Source organism: Rattus rattus, chromosome 8 (assembly GCF_011064425.1).
Source record: "Rattus rattus isolate New Zealand chromosome 8, Rrattus_CSIRO_v1, whole genome shotgun sequence".
NCBI classification, from domain to species: Eukaryota; Metazoa; Chordata; class Mammalia; order Rodentia; family Muridae; genus Rattus; species Rattus rattus.
This window is the reverse complement of record NC_046161.1, coordinates 107,359,614-107,374,722: the sequence shown is the minus strand read 5'-3', so window position 1 is coordinate 107,374,722 and position 15,109 is coordinate 107,359,614. Positions and strand designations below refer to the sequence as shown.

The window sequence follows — 15,109 nt, the reverse complement described above, 5'->3', positions numbered from 1 at the left end:
ACTCAGGGGCTTTCCCAGCATGGCGAATGCTCTTAATCACTGAGCAACCTTGCCAGCTCTCTTCTTTCCTGTCCTTCAAGTGCATCAATGTATCTCTTCAGAAGATTGCTTTCCTCGTGTGGTTCCTGGAACTCTAAGGTTCAGATTACTTTAGTTTTCAGTGACATCAGACAGAATTGCAGCCTTGGAGTTTGGCCAGTGGATTCAACAGACACTTTGCTCAGAGGGCAGCGAGTCAGAGCCTTCCATGTCTGTGTGTTCTCCCTCCCTTTCACTTCATGCAGTGTCTCTCTTCAGGTGGCTGGATCAAATGCCCGTTAGGTACCGAATCCCCTCTAAGATACCTTAGCCGCCTTCTTAGCTGTCTGGCCTAAATTCTTTTCACTCTCCTCTGACCCAGTAACTGAAGTGGCTGACTACTGTCAATGGAAGAATTACAGGCCCTCTGTCTGTTACCTATGTCATCTCAATACCCTCTACCAACTGCTTCCCCCTCTGTTCCTTTACAAAGACATTCTAGAAAGGATCCTCAAATAGGCTGCGTGTTCTTTCTCCCTCTCGTGTGTTCCTTCTGGGCCTCATGGGTGGTTCTCATCTGTCAGAGAACTACTCAAAGATAGTCTCAGCTCCTGTACCCTCCATGTTTCTGTACATGTCCTCACGCCCCCCACCCTCAGCCCACACATCGTAGCATATACTTGGCTCCCTTCTGGAATGGCATATCACTCAGCATTTATGTGCACGCCCCGATGGCCCCACTGGGTAGTTTGAGGACAGTGTCATGCCTAGTGCCTAGAGTAGACAATCAGGAATGTCGCAAATACAGTGTTGGAGACTCTGGCCCGATTGTTAATGAGTACCTCATGGGCAGATGGACAACACACAACCAGAATTCTGGCATTCGTATGGATGTCTTCAATGACCGTTAGAGATTACTAACCATGTCCCTTTTCCCCAAGAGAAGAACTAATAGCAAATGATCACAGCTCTGACAGGTGAACCAAAGCTGAATTATAAGGTGTCATTAGGTCTCTAGTGTGTTGCATCCTTCATTGCCAATGCAAAGAGAGAGACATCGAGTGGACATAAGGTGACAGATTTCTGGAGACCACTCCCTCTGCTTCTTAGGCCCAGGGCTGGTGTTTCAAGGAAGTCTGGGTAGGAGTCAGAATGAGCAGAGTGAATTGGAGGTTAGGATCTATAGGAACGACAGGGCCGTGGCAATCTCTAGAGCTCTCAGCCTCCCCGATGCTGTGACCCTTGATCCTCAAGTTGTGGTGACCACCAACCATGGTAGTATTTTCATTGCTACTTCATAACTGTGATTTTGCAACTGTTATGAATCATAATGTAGATATCGGTGTTTCCCTGTGGTCTTAGGCAGGCAAGTCTTTGACCCTCAAAGGTCACGAACCACAGGTTGAGAACCAGTGATCTGCAGTTTTACCCGGCACTATTATGGATCGGTTACCTTTGTGTTGCTGTGACCGAACGACTTGCTCAGAATCAGATGAAGGAAGGAAGAGATTATTCTGGCTTGCAGTTTTTAGGGGCACAGTCCGTCACAGTGGTGAATGCTGCCTGGTAGGACCTGGTCATATTGCACCCGTAGGAAGCAGAGAGGTCATGGAAACAGGTTATATACCTTAAGGCCTGCCCTGTAAGACCCTGTCTCTAGTGAGTGAGGTTCCGTTTGGTGAAAGTCCAAAACCTTCCAAAACAACACCAGCGGCTGGGAATCAAGTTTTCAAACACATGAGCCTATAGAGGTAAGGATAGGGGGAGAAGGGGGAAGGGCAGGGAAGCAGGGAGCATTTAGTCCACGTTTCTACAGGAGCAATCAGGCAAGCAAGCGTTCCGCGTGTCTTTCTACCTCTATCCCCAATGCCTCAACCTTAGTTATTGTCCTGTACGTTGTGTTGTACTCATTCAGCCCTGACTGTACTGACCCAGAAACACATTTCTTAGACAGTGTTATTTAAGCTGAAGTTCAGAGAGTAGGAGGTATTTGAGTGGATGATCTCAGACAGAGGTTGTCTTGGCTCTTTCCCACATTCCCACGTGCTCCTGGTCCTGCTCCTTCTGCTTCTGCCCCACATCCAGGCTGCCCTAAACTGTCAGCTCCGTGCCTGGGTGATAAGGAGAGGTATAGAAGGAAAAGCCTCTTGGAAGCCTTGTTACCTTATGTCAACTGTGTGTGAGTGTGTGTGTGTGTGTGTGTGTGTGCATGTGTGTGCATGAGTGTGCATGTACACACATACATATGTGTTTGTGTCTGCAGGTACATACGTGTGCAAGTGTGTGCATGTATATACTAGTGGATTTCTTCGGAATGGTATGGACCCCTTCTGGGACAGGGCCTCTCGCTTCACCTGAGACTCGCTGATTCGGCTAGACTGACTGACAAATGAGCCTTCGAAGCCCACCTGCCTCTATTTCCCCCAAGCCAGGATCGCAAGTGTGTGCAAATTTACATTTGGAGGTTAAGCACAGGTCCTCATCCTTGGATGCTTTACTAGCTGAGCCCTCTCCCCATTTCTGTCCTCCCTGTATGTTGTGATTACTCATGAGGAAGACTTAAAACTAGTATCTCACAATGCCTTATGCATCAAACTTCGGTCTGTATGGTATCCTTGGTCATCTCTGACTCGGTTTCACACTGGGAAGGGCGGGGATGGTGTGCTAGTGTGCGGAATTATCGGCCGGAATCCCTATCTAGGTTCCGCTGCGGACCCAGTTCAGGGGCTTCCTGGTGGTGCACACCTCCAGCCGCTAATGCACTCTCTCCTTTTCGTTCTCTCCACATCAGAATACACCACCAGCAGTCCTGACCTGTTGCTGGTCATTATCCAAGTGACGGGCGTCAGCCTCCTGCCTCCGCTGGGGATCGCCATAGCTGTCATTGCCATCTTTTACTGTTACCGTGTCCACCGGCAGCAGAAGTTGAGCCCCTCCTGGGAGAGCAGCAAGCCCCGGAAGCTCATGGATTTCAGCGACAACTGCGCCATCATCCTGGAGGACGACCGCTCTGACATCAGCTCTACGTGCGCCAACAACATCAACCACAACACGGAACTGCTGCCCATCGAGCTGGACACGCTGGTGGGGAAGGGCCGCTTCGCCGAGGTCTACAAGGCCAAGCTGAAGCAGAACACGTCAGAGCAGTTTGAGACCGTGGCTGTCAAGATCTTCCCCTACGAGGAATACTCCTCGTGGAAAACGGAAAAGGACATCTTCTCCGACATCAACCTGAAACACGAGAACATCCTGCAGTTCCTGACGGCCGAGGAGCGGAAGACGGAGATGGGCAAGCAGTACTGGCTGATCACGGCGTTCCATGCTAAGGGCAACCTGCAGGAGTACCTCACTAGGCACGTCATCAGCTGGGAGGACCTGCGGAAGCTGGGCAGCTCCCTGGCCCGGGGCATCGCCCATCTGCACAGTGACCACACTCCTTGTGGGAGGCCCAAGATGCCCATTGTTCACAGGGACCTCAAGAGCTCTAACATCCTAGTGAAGAACGATTTGACCTGTTGCCTGTGCGACTTCGGGCTGTCCTTGCGCCTGGACCCTACTCTGTCTGTGGATGACCTAGCCAACAGCGGGCAGGTGAGCGTAAGCTGGTGCTGTGTCTCCGGACTCATCTCTGCCCCCTTCTTTTATTTTCTTTCTATAATTTTTCACTTAAAGGTGTGAGTGTGCATGTGTCTGTCTGTCTGTCTGTCTGTGTTTCATGGGTGTGTGTGGGTGCACTTACCCAAGCATGCATGTGTGGAGCCCAGAGGTCCACATCAGCTGTCTTTCTTCGTTGTTTTCCGCCTTATTTTTCGAGACAGAGTTCCTTACTGAAGCCAGAACTTGCTGATTTGTCAGGCTGGTGAGCCAGTGAACTCTAGAGTCCTGATCCCCCAAACCCCACCACAACCGAGAAGCACGGGTATTACGGAGGCATGCCAATGGACCTGGCTTTTACATGGGTTTCGGGGCTCTGGGCTCAGGTCCTCGTGCCTCTGCAGCAAGCCGTCTGCCTGCCCCTCATGTGACAAACTCACTAGTGTAGTACATATAAATTACACAGAGTGGTGGGTTTCTTAGTGACATCCGGTCTATGCACATAAGGAACTTCAAACAATGCCTTGGATAAATAGCGTCCTATTATCCCTTCCTTCCCCTGCCTCCTTTCCCCCTCCACATCCCTGATAAGCCTCTCCCCTCCCTTTACTTTACTTTCCTTCCTTTAAATTCCCCACAGGATAGAAAACAATACACCTTCCGAGCCTGGCTTGTTTCACTTCACGGGATGATCCAGGTCCATTCGTTTTCCCCGTAGATACCGTCTTCCCCTTCTTCTTTACGGGTGAACAAAACTCAATTGTGAATGTAAGCCACACCTCCCTTATCCGGCCAACTTTTTGGGGGAACCCTGGCTGACAAGTAACTTGGCTGTTTTCACCTCCCCTCTTGGACCACATCCCAGGCCTCTTGTCTCATGGAGCGCTACGTTATAAGATTTATCTAAGGGATCTAACACATTAAGATGTCAGTCCCGGACGGACGTCTCCTGCACTCTCTTGAGTAGGTACCATTGTTAATAGGTGACATTTTGCTTCTTCAAATCCCTTCCAGCCTGAGCGGGCTGCCCATCCTCACTCCTCTTCCATTCGCAAAGGGTTTCCTTTCTTCAGGAACTATTAACATCTTAGCTCTACATTTTCCTCTCATATAGCTGTACTAGACACTGCCTACTCTCATTGGTTATGTTGGTTCCTAGATTCTAGAAGGAGACCTTAAAGTCCAAATCCTCCACACCCAAGACACCCAGCATAACGTCTCAGCGCAGTGGAAGTTACCAATGAGTACTGGTTGAGGGAGAGAATAGTAGTTCCATCTCTCTCTCTCTCTCTCTCTCTCTCTCTCTCTCTCTCTCTCTCTCTCTGTGTGTGTGTGTGTGTGTATGTGTGTGTGTGTGCATGTGTGTGTACATACATGTGTATTTGTGTGAAGGCTGGAGATTCATTCCTCAGTGGCTACTCACCCTCTGTAATGAGACAAGGCTGCTAACTGAAACGAGCTCACCCATTTGGCTAGGCTGGATGGACAGCTAACCCCAGGGATCCTGCCACCTCTGCCCCTTCCACACAGTAGTGGGATTGCAAGGGAATGGGGCAGCACAGCCACCTTAAATTCTGGGAACTGGAGTGCTGTCCTCTTACTCGTGTGGCCAACTCTTTGCTGACAGAGCCATTGTCTCAGCCCAGTGATTCTATTTTTGAAGCGTTGTCCCAGATCCAAATGGAAGCCCTTTGACTAAGGCGCATTTGGAGGGTGACCAGAAAGAAGGGAGATTTCCTTCCCAGGTGACAGCTGATGCCTCTCACACTGGGTCCATTGTGAGGTTGGCGCAAGTGTTATGTAACCTGTCCTGACCTGGCCTTGAACTTGGTGAGCCAATCCGTTGAGTCACCTACTGGTGGAAGAAAAAGCCCACAAGGTCTTTGGTTTAAGATGCCAGTGAGGGTCCAAAAGCAGGGCTGTCTCCTCTAGCTGGCTAATGGGGCACACTCTAAAACCCTCCTTGAACTGAACCAAACTCGTGAGCTTTCTGCCTTGTCAGCGCTCTGTCCCCAGCTGCAAATGCAGTGCGGAGGTCATCTCGCCGAGACACGGAAAAAATTAATATGTCAGGGCAGTGGCTCACAGAGCGCTCTGTTAAAAAGAAAAACGTCTTCAAAGACACGCCAGTAAGAACTGTTCTTTGGAGCAGTGGCATCGAATGAGTTGACCTCTGTATGACAAGACAATGATTGGCATTGGATGAACTCATATATGCTGCAGTATCATGCGCTTTCATTTGAAAATTTCCCTTGGAAATAGCTTTTTCCTTTTCCCTGTTTGTTTTATGTCAATCATAGAATTGACCTCAGGCCTAAATAATCAGAATGGAACTACACATCCCACTCCTGGAAATTATTGTGTGACTCGGTCTTTTCACATGACTTTAATTTAGCAGAGATTTATGAAATTATGTCATACGGGCCATGAGGTAAATTAAAATGGAACGGTCCTTAGGTGACCCAACTGGGTGGCAACTAGTTTCATCATGAGTCTTAAGAGTTCCAAGAGGGAAGAGAAGAATCTGATTTGCAAAGGCGAAAATAAACATGTAAGAGTGTAGAGAGATGTCTGAGAGGCCTAGAGCACTTGTTGCTCGTGCAGATACACCAAGTTGAAGAGATTGGATCAGGTTCCTTTTCTCTGCCAGTGAAAGAATTAAAGGGGAGAAAAAAATCTCGAGGGTGAAAAGTGGCCATAGAGGAACCTTGAATAGAGCAAACGGGAGCAGGCAGAATTAGGCAGTGAAGCAAGATCTTGATTGGTGGTGAAGAGATACAGCAGACACACAGCCAAAAAGACTCTCTACAGAGCTGAGAGGGACATGAAAAGCACCAGTCCAGTCTCTTCCTGAGGGCTGGTGGCTTTCTCTGCTCTGAAGGGCTTTCTTCCCCTAATTTAGGGGAGGAAACTAAGGAAAGATAGGACGGCTCGTTAGCACAACTCTTGCGTAACGTGTCCCAACCCAGCCTTGAACTCGGTGAGCCACTCCATCTGGAGGCCTGCTGGTAGGAGAAAAAGCCTGAAGGTCTTTGTCTTAAGATGCCAAGGTTTAGATTAGGCCAAGAGGGTGCAAAAGAAGCCAGCCCTCTTGGAAGTTCGCCACCTTAAATACACACCCACTCTATCTCTCTGTCTGCCTTTAGGGAATCTGTCTGATTCTTTGTCTCTCCCAAGGACCCGGGCTCAGTTCCCAGCACCCACGTGGCAGCTCAAATCCCTGTAACTCTAGCTACAGGAGATCTGGTGCCCTCTTCTGGTCTCTACAGGCATTAGACACAATACCCATCACATAAAATATAACTAAATGAATCTTTTTTTTAAGTACTTTTTCTAAAGTATCACAGGTGTGGCCCTTCAGGCTGTCTGTAGCAATATTGAATGGTAGGATGCATATAATAACATATAGGCAGATTAGTGGCTCCGGGCGGGGGGTACTAGTTTGAACGTGCTTAGTTTAGAGTCTTTGAAGAGTTTTCAGGGAGAGGAAATAATAGTACCGTGTTGTGTCTACCTGTGTAATTCTCATCATTTAAAACAGCACTATGTTATCTTTTTTTAAAGTGCATCTGCTTGGGACTGGGGGTGTAGCTCGGTCAGTAGAGTCCTTGTCTAGTGTGCACAGAGCCCTCAGTTTGATTCCTAGCATCCACAAAAACTGGGCGTAAAGCCCCCGCTGATACTTAAGGAACCCTCATCGAAGCAGCGGACCATCTTTAAAGGGACGGAAATAGATAGAGAACTTGTTAGCAAGAAGGGGTTCAGACGAAGTGAACGGGAAACGAGAAGACAGTGAGGGTGATTATGACCGAAACGCATTAGTGTTATCCAAGAACGAATCGAGAAGCCTCTAGAAACGGACAGTCATCGGCGTGTGAGAAGCCCAAGCTTTCAGTCCCTTCAGAATCAAAGGATGAGCGTCTTTCTGTGTTCTCTTTTGACCTTAGGTGGGAACAGCGAGATACATGGCCCCGGAAGTTCTAGAATCCAGGATGAATTTGGAGAACATGGAGTCCTTCAAGCAGACGGATGTCTACTCCATGGCTCTGGTACTCTGGGAAATGACGTCTCGCTGCAATGCTGTGGGAGGTGCGTACTTGGTCATGGCACAGCCAGTGGTGGGATGATGCGATTCTGCTGCCCCCCCTCCCGGATGACGTCATGCTGTCTGTCTCAGGCACCATTCCAGGGCCCAGCACAGACCACTGCACTCCACGTGGGGAGACGGTTGAGATAGTGCAGCCCATAGCTACTCTAGGATTATTGGGGATTATTCTGAAGAACCAGGGTGTCTAAGTGAAAAGCCATACATCTGCTTTCACACATCTATATAGAATTGCTTTTCTCCCCACGGATATGTTAGTATCTTTTGAGAGGTGCTCACTGGAAGCAGGGATGAGAATTACTTCTATTTACCGAAAGGGTAATAGTGAGATGAGCATTGGCGTTTTGTTGTTTCTTCTCGTTTGGATTTAAAGAACTGGGGCGGGGGGGGGGAGCCTAAATATTTATTCTTATAGAGATGAATTCTTTTTCACAAAGCTAAGTGGGATGGGTTGATGTGTCTGTTTGGGGTTTAAAACTCTGAGGAGCTTACTGAAGAAGGTGGCTAGCCTCTAAGATTTCACTTCTGCCTTTCCACTGTGAACCCTGTCCAGCTTGCTGGTCTTTCCCACATTCAGCTCTCTCCTCTCCTCTTTCTTTGATCGTTCTCCCCAAGCAGAATGGCACAGCTCTCCCAGGTCCCCTTGCTCTTTTCTCTGCATTCTGTACATCAGGTCCTTTCCAAGGTTTGAGACCACCTTAGGGTTCTCGTACCTGTGCTGAGATACTGGCCAAAATGCAACGTGGGGAGCTGCTGAGAAGACAGTGGAGGAACACTGCTTACTGGCTTGGTTTTCATTGCTTGTTTACTCTGATTTCTTAGAACTCTGAGGACCAGCAGACCAGGGGTGGCACTGCCCCAAGTGAGCTGAACCCTCCCACATCAATCATCCATCAAAAAGATGCCCCAGGAGTCAGTGTGCTGGGGGGAATTTTCTCAATTGAGGTTCCCTTTTCCATAATGACTCCAGCTTATTGTGTCAAGCTGACATAAAATGTTTTAGCCAGCACCTCGGCTGCCTTGAGTTTGAGAATATAGATGAGAGCATTCTCCTGCACTTTGTCTCTGGGGTATTGTTCCCAGATGGCCAGGAAGCCAGATCGATAGCTCGCTACATTGTTTCCACTACCCATTCTTCCACTCTCCGGGCTTCCTGCAGGGTCTCACCTGGACAGCGTACACCCACACCTGATCTACATGAAGTAACGCTTGACTTGGTTCTTTCTGACTTCTGTTTTATACTTCTAGACTTAGAAAACAGCAAGAAGAAGCTCATAGAGAATTAAGGAGATGGCTTAATCAATAAAGTCTTACCACACAAGTTTGAGGACATGAGTTCAGCCCCTCAGCACCCATGTAACAGCTGGGCCTTGTAGAGGGGTACCTATAATCGTAGTGCAGCTTGCTCTGGGTTAAGGGAGAGACCCTGCCTCAGGACATAAAGTGGGGGAATAACAGAAGAATGTTGGCTCAGTGCCAACCACAGGCACTCATGCATACACAGGAACCCCCTCATAAACATGCACACACATATATATGCACAAAATTAAATGTATACAGAGAGTGCCGTGTGTAATTCCAGCACTCAGAGTGCCAAGCAAAGATGATTGGCTCAAATTTCAGGCCAACCTGGGCTATGTAGTAACTTACAGGCCAGCCTGGGCTATAGAGGAACATCCTGTCCTAAGCACACAAACCCATAAACAAGAAAAAGTGAGAGACTCGAGCCTAGCAGTCTACCTTTAACCCAGTTTAAAATTTACACTACATCTGAAAGAGAAGAAACATTGTAACACAGCCAAAGCTAGGAAATGACAATAGTGCAGTGTTGTGTGTTGACTCTTAGACCTTACTTATTCTCAAGTCACCAGGAATGGGCGTTTCTGGAAAAGGACTTGGGTTAGGATTCCTATGAATCTCACTCACAGGCTTCCGGGCTGTTCCTTTACTTCAGCCACGGTATTCTTCCTGCCCTTAATCCTGGTGAAGCTGTAGGAGCAGGCACCTCAGAGCCTGGATCCCACTTTGGATTTTGCTGGTGTTTCCTCATCATTAGATTGAGGCGACCTGTCTGGAATAACAACACCACAGACACTGTGGTAACTTCTGAGCACATGGAACCAAGGGCAGGGTTGCTGATGTCAGCTAGAAAGTCTGGCCCCCAGGTTCTCCTCTGTAGAGACGCCATTTTTCAGTCTGTACGGAGTAAACACAGAGGGAAGATACTCGGACTTGTTCATAATCTCACCTGCTAACTGGAAAAGGATCTACCGTGAGAATTCTCACTCGAAGCAATTAAGACTGTGATGTTTGCCACCTGCAGATGTTTCTGTTTTTCTTACTCCTTGCTAATTAGCAGAAGGAATCTCCATCCTTCCTCTCACTGCTCCTCGTGTTCTATCCCTTTGTGCATTTGTATCAGCTGGAGTCGGTGGGTGGGTCTTTCATTTGATGGATGTGCAAAAATGCCATTGCCCGCTTTGATGCTTAAATAGCAACCTCTCTCGTTACCGACCCAATCTTCCCAATGTACTGTCCAGGGCCATTCCAACTGGACCCATTGCTGGTTCTGAGTCTTTATCTCTGGCAGAATACGGTTGGCTGCCCAAACTCCAAGGAGAATCTCAGTGTCCTCTTCCTCATCCCTTCTTAAGCCACTGTCATCTATTTGTCTGGCCTCTGTGAAGATGGAGATTCCTATCCGCCTGGTACAATTCTCCCCCAGTTTCTTGCCTGAGAGGTCTTCCTCCATACTTCTAAAAGTAGCACTGTGTGTATGTGTGTGTGTGTGTGTGTCTGTGTCTGAGTGTGTGTGTCTGTGTGTGTCTCTGTGTGTTTCTATGTGTGTCTGTGTGTCTGTGTCTGTGTGTGTCTGTGTGTTTCTGTGTGTGTCTGTGTGTGTCTGTGTTTCTGTGTGTGTCTGTGTGTGTCTGTGTCTGAGTGTGTGTGTGTGTCTGTGTGTGTGTTTCTGTGTGTGTCTATGTGTGTGTTTCTGTGTGTATCTGTGTGTGTGTGTGTGTGTGTGTGTGTGTGTGTGTTGTTTTCCTTAAGTTAAATCTGTTTAACAACTATCAACCATTATAAGTGATTTTCTGCTTGGAAGCTTCAGCAGCTCCAAAATGATTCTGTAGACGGTAGGAGTCACGTCCAAGACCATGTTGACCCTGACAACATCGGCTTCTCTGGCTGTCAGTATCTTCTCCCACGTTTTGAGAGCCAGGCTCCTGTCGCTAGCCCTTGAGGTTGTGTGCTCTGTGGTCCTATCAGCAGTCAGCCTAAGGCTCTGGCTCATTCCACCTTCATCTCAGTCACAGACAAGATCCCCTTCCTGTTGACAATTGCCGAGCGAGGGAGAGTTGGGGCACGTAAGGTAGAGCCTAGCCTGCCAGCTTTCATGGGCTCTAAAAAATAGCCACAGGATAAACAAGCTTCCTTGTGGAAGGAGCCAGGTCCAGTTTGTGCAGCTCATCTCAGAAAAGCCCTGTCCAACCTTCCTGGTGAAGACAGGCAGGAACTGGATGGAATCCATCCTGGCTCTCCTTTGTCCGATGGTAACTTCTGCTCCAGATTCACTCTGGCTGTAGAAACTGAGGCTGTATCTACCCTCACGGATTCCACTCTGAGGGTCTCTCTCTAAACTCCTTTCCGCTCCCGTCTCTGGACTCCATTTCAAACAGTTTCCTGGGACTAACACTCTGCCGTGAACTTTCTTACACGCAGTCTCCACCGCAGGGACTGCTCAGTTATAGCGTCAATTGCAAAAGGAGACGTCCGAAGGAGACAGAGCTAGAGGTCCAGGCCAGCCTAAAGCAGTAGATGCCAAGGGAGGACAGTGAGCTGTGTGTCCTTTCTCAAGCGCTCAGCCAGTCTGGTCTCTGTGCAGAGCCATTCCAGGGAGGGAGCAGCACAGCTCGGGGGATGTTACCCTGGGCATTGCCAAGAAGACGGTGTAAACAGACGGTAAATAGTTCCTTCAGAAGCCAGACTAAGCTTCCTTTAGCATGAAATTTCACCACGGAGTACCCAGAGCGCCATGGTAAGCAGAGAGGTCTAAAGAGGAAGAAGGTTTGGTCCCGGTGAGGGAATCATAACACCGCCCTGAAGCAGTGCTTCATCCATCTGTGCACTGAGTCCGCAGTGGCATTTAGAGCATGCTGTGGTCTTCTCGGAGCCAGGAGCCCGGGAGCGACTGGCCTGCCCCTTCCTGAGACAGAGTCAGCCTGACTGGTGGAGAAGTGGGAAGGTGATGTGGGGCTCAGAGCCCCTGTGTGCATCCTGCACCAGAGGCACACACAGCTCTTCAGAAGTACTGGATGAGGCGGTACCCCTTACGGGCCTCACTTCTGAACGTCTGCACTTTCCTGTCTGCCTCGGTGAATCTCTGAGTGCGGGTGTGTGTGTGTGTGTGTGTGTGTGTGTGTGTGTGTGCATGTGTGTGTGTGCATGTGTGTGTGTGTGTGTATAAGCATGTGGACTCTGTGTGTGTGTGTGTATGCATGTGTGTACACACATGTGGACCCTGTGTGTATGTGTGTGTGTGTGTACACTATACACATGTGTACTCTGTGTGTGTATGTGTGTACACTACACGCATGTGGACTCTGTGTGTGTGTATGGTTGTGTATGTGTGTACACTACACGCATGTGGACTATGTGTGTATGTACACACATGTGGACTTTGTGTGTGTGTATACACTACACACATGTGGACTCTGTATGTGCGTGTGTGTGTGTATGTACACACATGTGGACTTTGTGTGTGTGTGTGTGTGTGTGTGTGTGTGTGTGTGTGCTTACATGCGCACGTGTGGGTGTGCAGGCCAGAGGTCATCCTTTGATACCATTCTCAAGAAATGTCTACCTTGTTTTAGTTGGTCTAATAGGTAAACTTCCCTAGGGTTTACCAGTTAGGCCAGATTTACTGGTCAGCAAGCCCCAGGTATGCCTCCTCTGCCTCCCCTAGGATGACAGGCATGTGCTGTCATTAAAAAAAGAAAAAAAATCTAGGTTTTTAAATTTTGGTTTCTTCTGATTAAACTCAGGTCCCTGAGTTTGTAGGGCAAGCATTTTATTACCAGTCATCTTCCCAGTCCCCAAATCTTTGTTACGAGACAGGAAGGCTCTTACTTTCTGCGCACAGATGCTTTAAAATCTGGGTTCTTTATCCTTATTTCTCTGAGGATGTAGTGATTCATTCATTCATCCATGCATTCGTTCATTCACCCCCACAGGAACGGTTCTTGTGCTCAGGCACTGTTCTCCCTGCTGAGGAGCAGGAGTTCGCTTTCAGTTTTGAGGCAAGGCCTTGCTAGCAAGCTCGCAGCAGGAGCAGGCTCACCACGATTTCCTAGCTCGGCCTCCCTGACACGGGACTATCAGGAAAGTAGCAGGACACCGGGCAGGAGCAGAAGGCCCAGAAGCTCCCTCTCCCCAAGGGACCGGGTCCAGGAAGGAGCGGAGGTGGGACGTGTCCGCAGCAGATCTGATGTCCAGCAAGGGATGGACGGGTGAATACAATCATTTTACAAAGAAAAATCTAGCAGGTTTAGGGGATGGGTAACGCCATCTTGGTGGGTACCTCAGACACTTGGAGCATCTCAGAGAGTACGTAAGAAAAATGGCGAGAACACGTTAGGGAGAAGATGAAGCATGGTTGGCGGGCCACCGTTTTCTGATGGAGGAGGCAAGGCGGAAGGCTTCAACTAGGCAAGGGCAGACATGACATTGGCTCTCTTTCACAAAGAGCCTCTGTCCCAGGCCAGGCGGTTGGCCTGGGGTCTGGACAAGTGGTTGTGCTGTGGTGTGTGGGAGGCGGATGAGGGAGGTGTCCAAGGCCTCCTTTGGGGAACACAGCAGGCACAACATGTATTCATCCCCAGCCAGAACCGGCTCATATGTGAACCGACCCCAGCCCCTGGCCACCTGGACCTCGGAATAGAAGCTGGTACAAGGTGGCCGGTGAGCAAGGGATTGACACAGACAGCTCCTTCTCCTTCAAGAGGGTCCACAAGAAACAATGGGCCAAGCAGAAAGCAAAAGGGAAGGAGGTTTGGAGAAACTTCGAGAAGACCAGGATGGGAACCATGTGTGTTGAATAGACTCCAAGGCAGCAGCACCATTTGGAAAGTAAATATAAAACCAGAGTATCACTGCCTTGGGGGGACACCGTCCAATTACAGCCACAGCAGCTGTGGGCCAGATGCCGATGGTCAGAGCCATACCAGAGCTGTCTGGGGGGTCGGATCTGTGGTGATGCAGAGAAGGGCAGGCTGTTTGCCTTCAGAGGGGCTGCTGGACTTCCTGAGAACTAGGAAGAGCAGCAGCTGGTCCTCAGCCTGGGATGCAGGAAGGACGAGAGAGCTTTGTGTGAAACAGAGGACTCTCGGAGCAGGTGTGTTTTGAACGCGTGGGGAGCACGGGGCATTCTGTCCATGGACTCTCAGGATGGCACAGGGGCTGGCTTGACCATGTGGAAGTGTCCGCTTTAGTCGGAGCACCCTGGATCCCACAGAGGAACCCCGAGTTAACATTGTTCTGGCCCGATGCCAACCCCACCGCCTCCGGTGCCTGTGGTTAGAGGAATGAGACTGCCCTGTTCTCTCTCGGCCTCCAGCTCCACCTGCAGCCCCACCTTCCCCAAAGCCAGAACACAAGTGTTTGTGCACTGGAGGGAAGTCAGGACCGCCAGGGAGATTTCTTTTTACAAAGTAGCTTTTCCGTAGCTCGCACAGAAGTTGCCAAGTGTCTCCATCTAGCAGATCCCTAAAGAGCAGCCCTTCTTGAGGGCCTGTGGTGGGGAGGTCGGCAGGGAAGGAGGCATCTGTCAGGTTTTCAGTGGACGGTGGGTGGGGCAGTCCCTAGGCACTTGCTCTGGGCAGGATGCGGGGAGCAGTTTCTGAAAGCCCTTGTTTCAGATTTGCTGTAGGATAAGGAAGGAACCAGGAATGGGTCTAAGTGACTTTAAATTTCTTATGACATTATTTGTTGGGGCAGCGCACCTGTGCCATGGGTCGTTGTGATGGTCAGAGGACACGTTGTAACAGTTGGTCCTCTCCACCCACCACGGTGCTCTCGGGATACAGTTTAGGTCTTCAGGTTTGTCGGCGGATGCCTTTACCCACTGAGCCATCTCACCACCCCTTTAAGTGGCTTTAACGGCAATGCAGTTATGACAGACCTGCCCAAGCAGGATTCATGTTTCCTGTAGTTCATTCCTGCTACATTTTGCTGGAGTCTCTCCCAGTTGAACCGAGGGTGACTCACCTGCTCTCTATAAGAAAGTAGGCTGAGAAGTGCTCACTTACAGCCAGCGAGGTAATGATTGAAATCGCTCTTAGTCTCACTGAAGCCACCTTTGTGGAAGGACCCAAGGGGCACAGCGGTGAGAAGAGA

General features: G+C 49.4%; 1 protein-coding gene across 1 annotated transcript in view; it reads left to right on the top strand.

Annotated features, from left to right (window-relative positions):
- Tgfbr2 (transforming growth factor beta receptor 2) overlaps window positions 1-15,109 on the top strand; it is an 89,104-nt gene that overhangs the window by 63,460 nt on the left and 10,535 nt on the right. Inside the window, exons 4-5 of the mRNA XM_032911061.1 lie at window positions 2,810-3,609; window positions 7,560-7,701. Coding sequence (XP_032766952.1) covers window positions 2,810-3,609; window positions 7,560-7,701 — 942 coding nt within the window. The remainder of the gene's footprint in view (window positions 1-2,809; window positions 3,610-7,559; window positions 7,702-15,109) is intronic.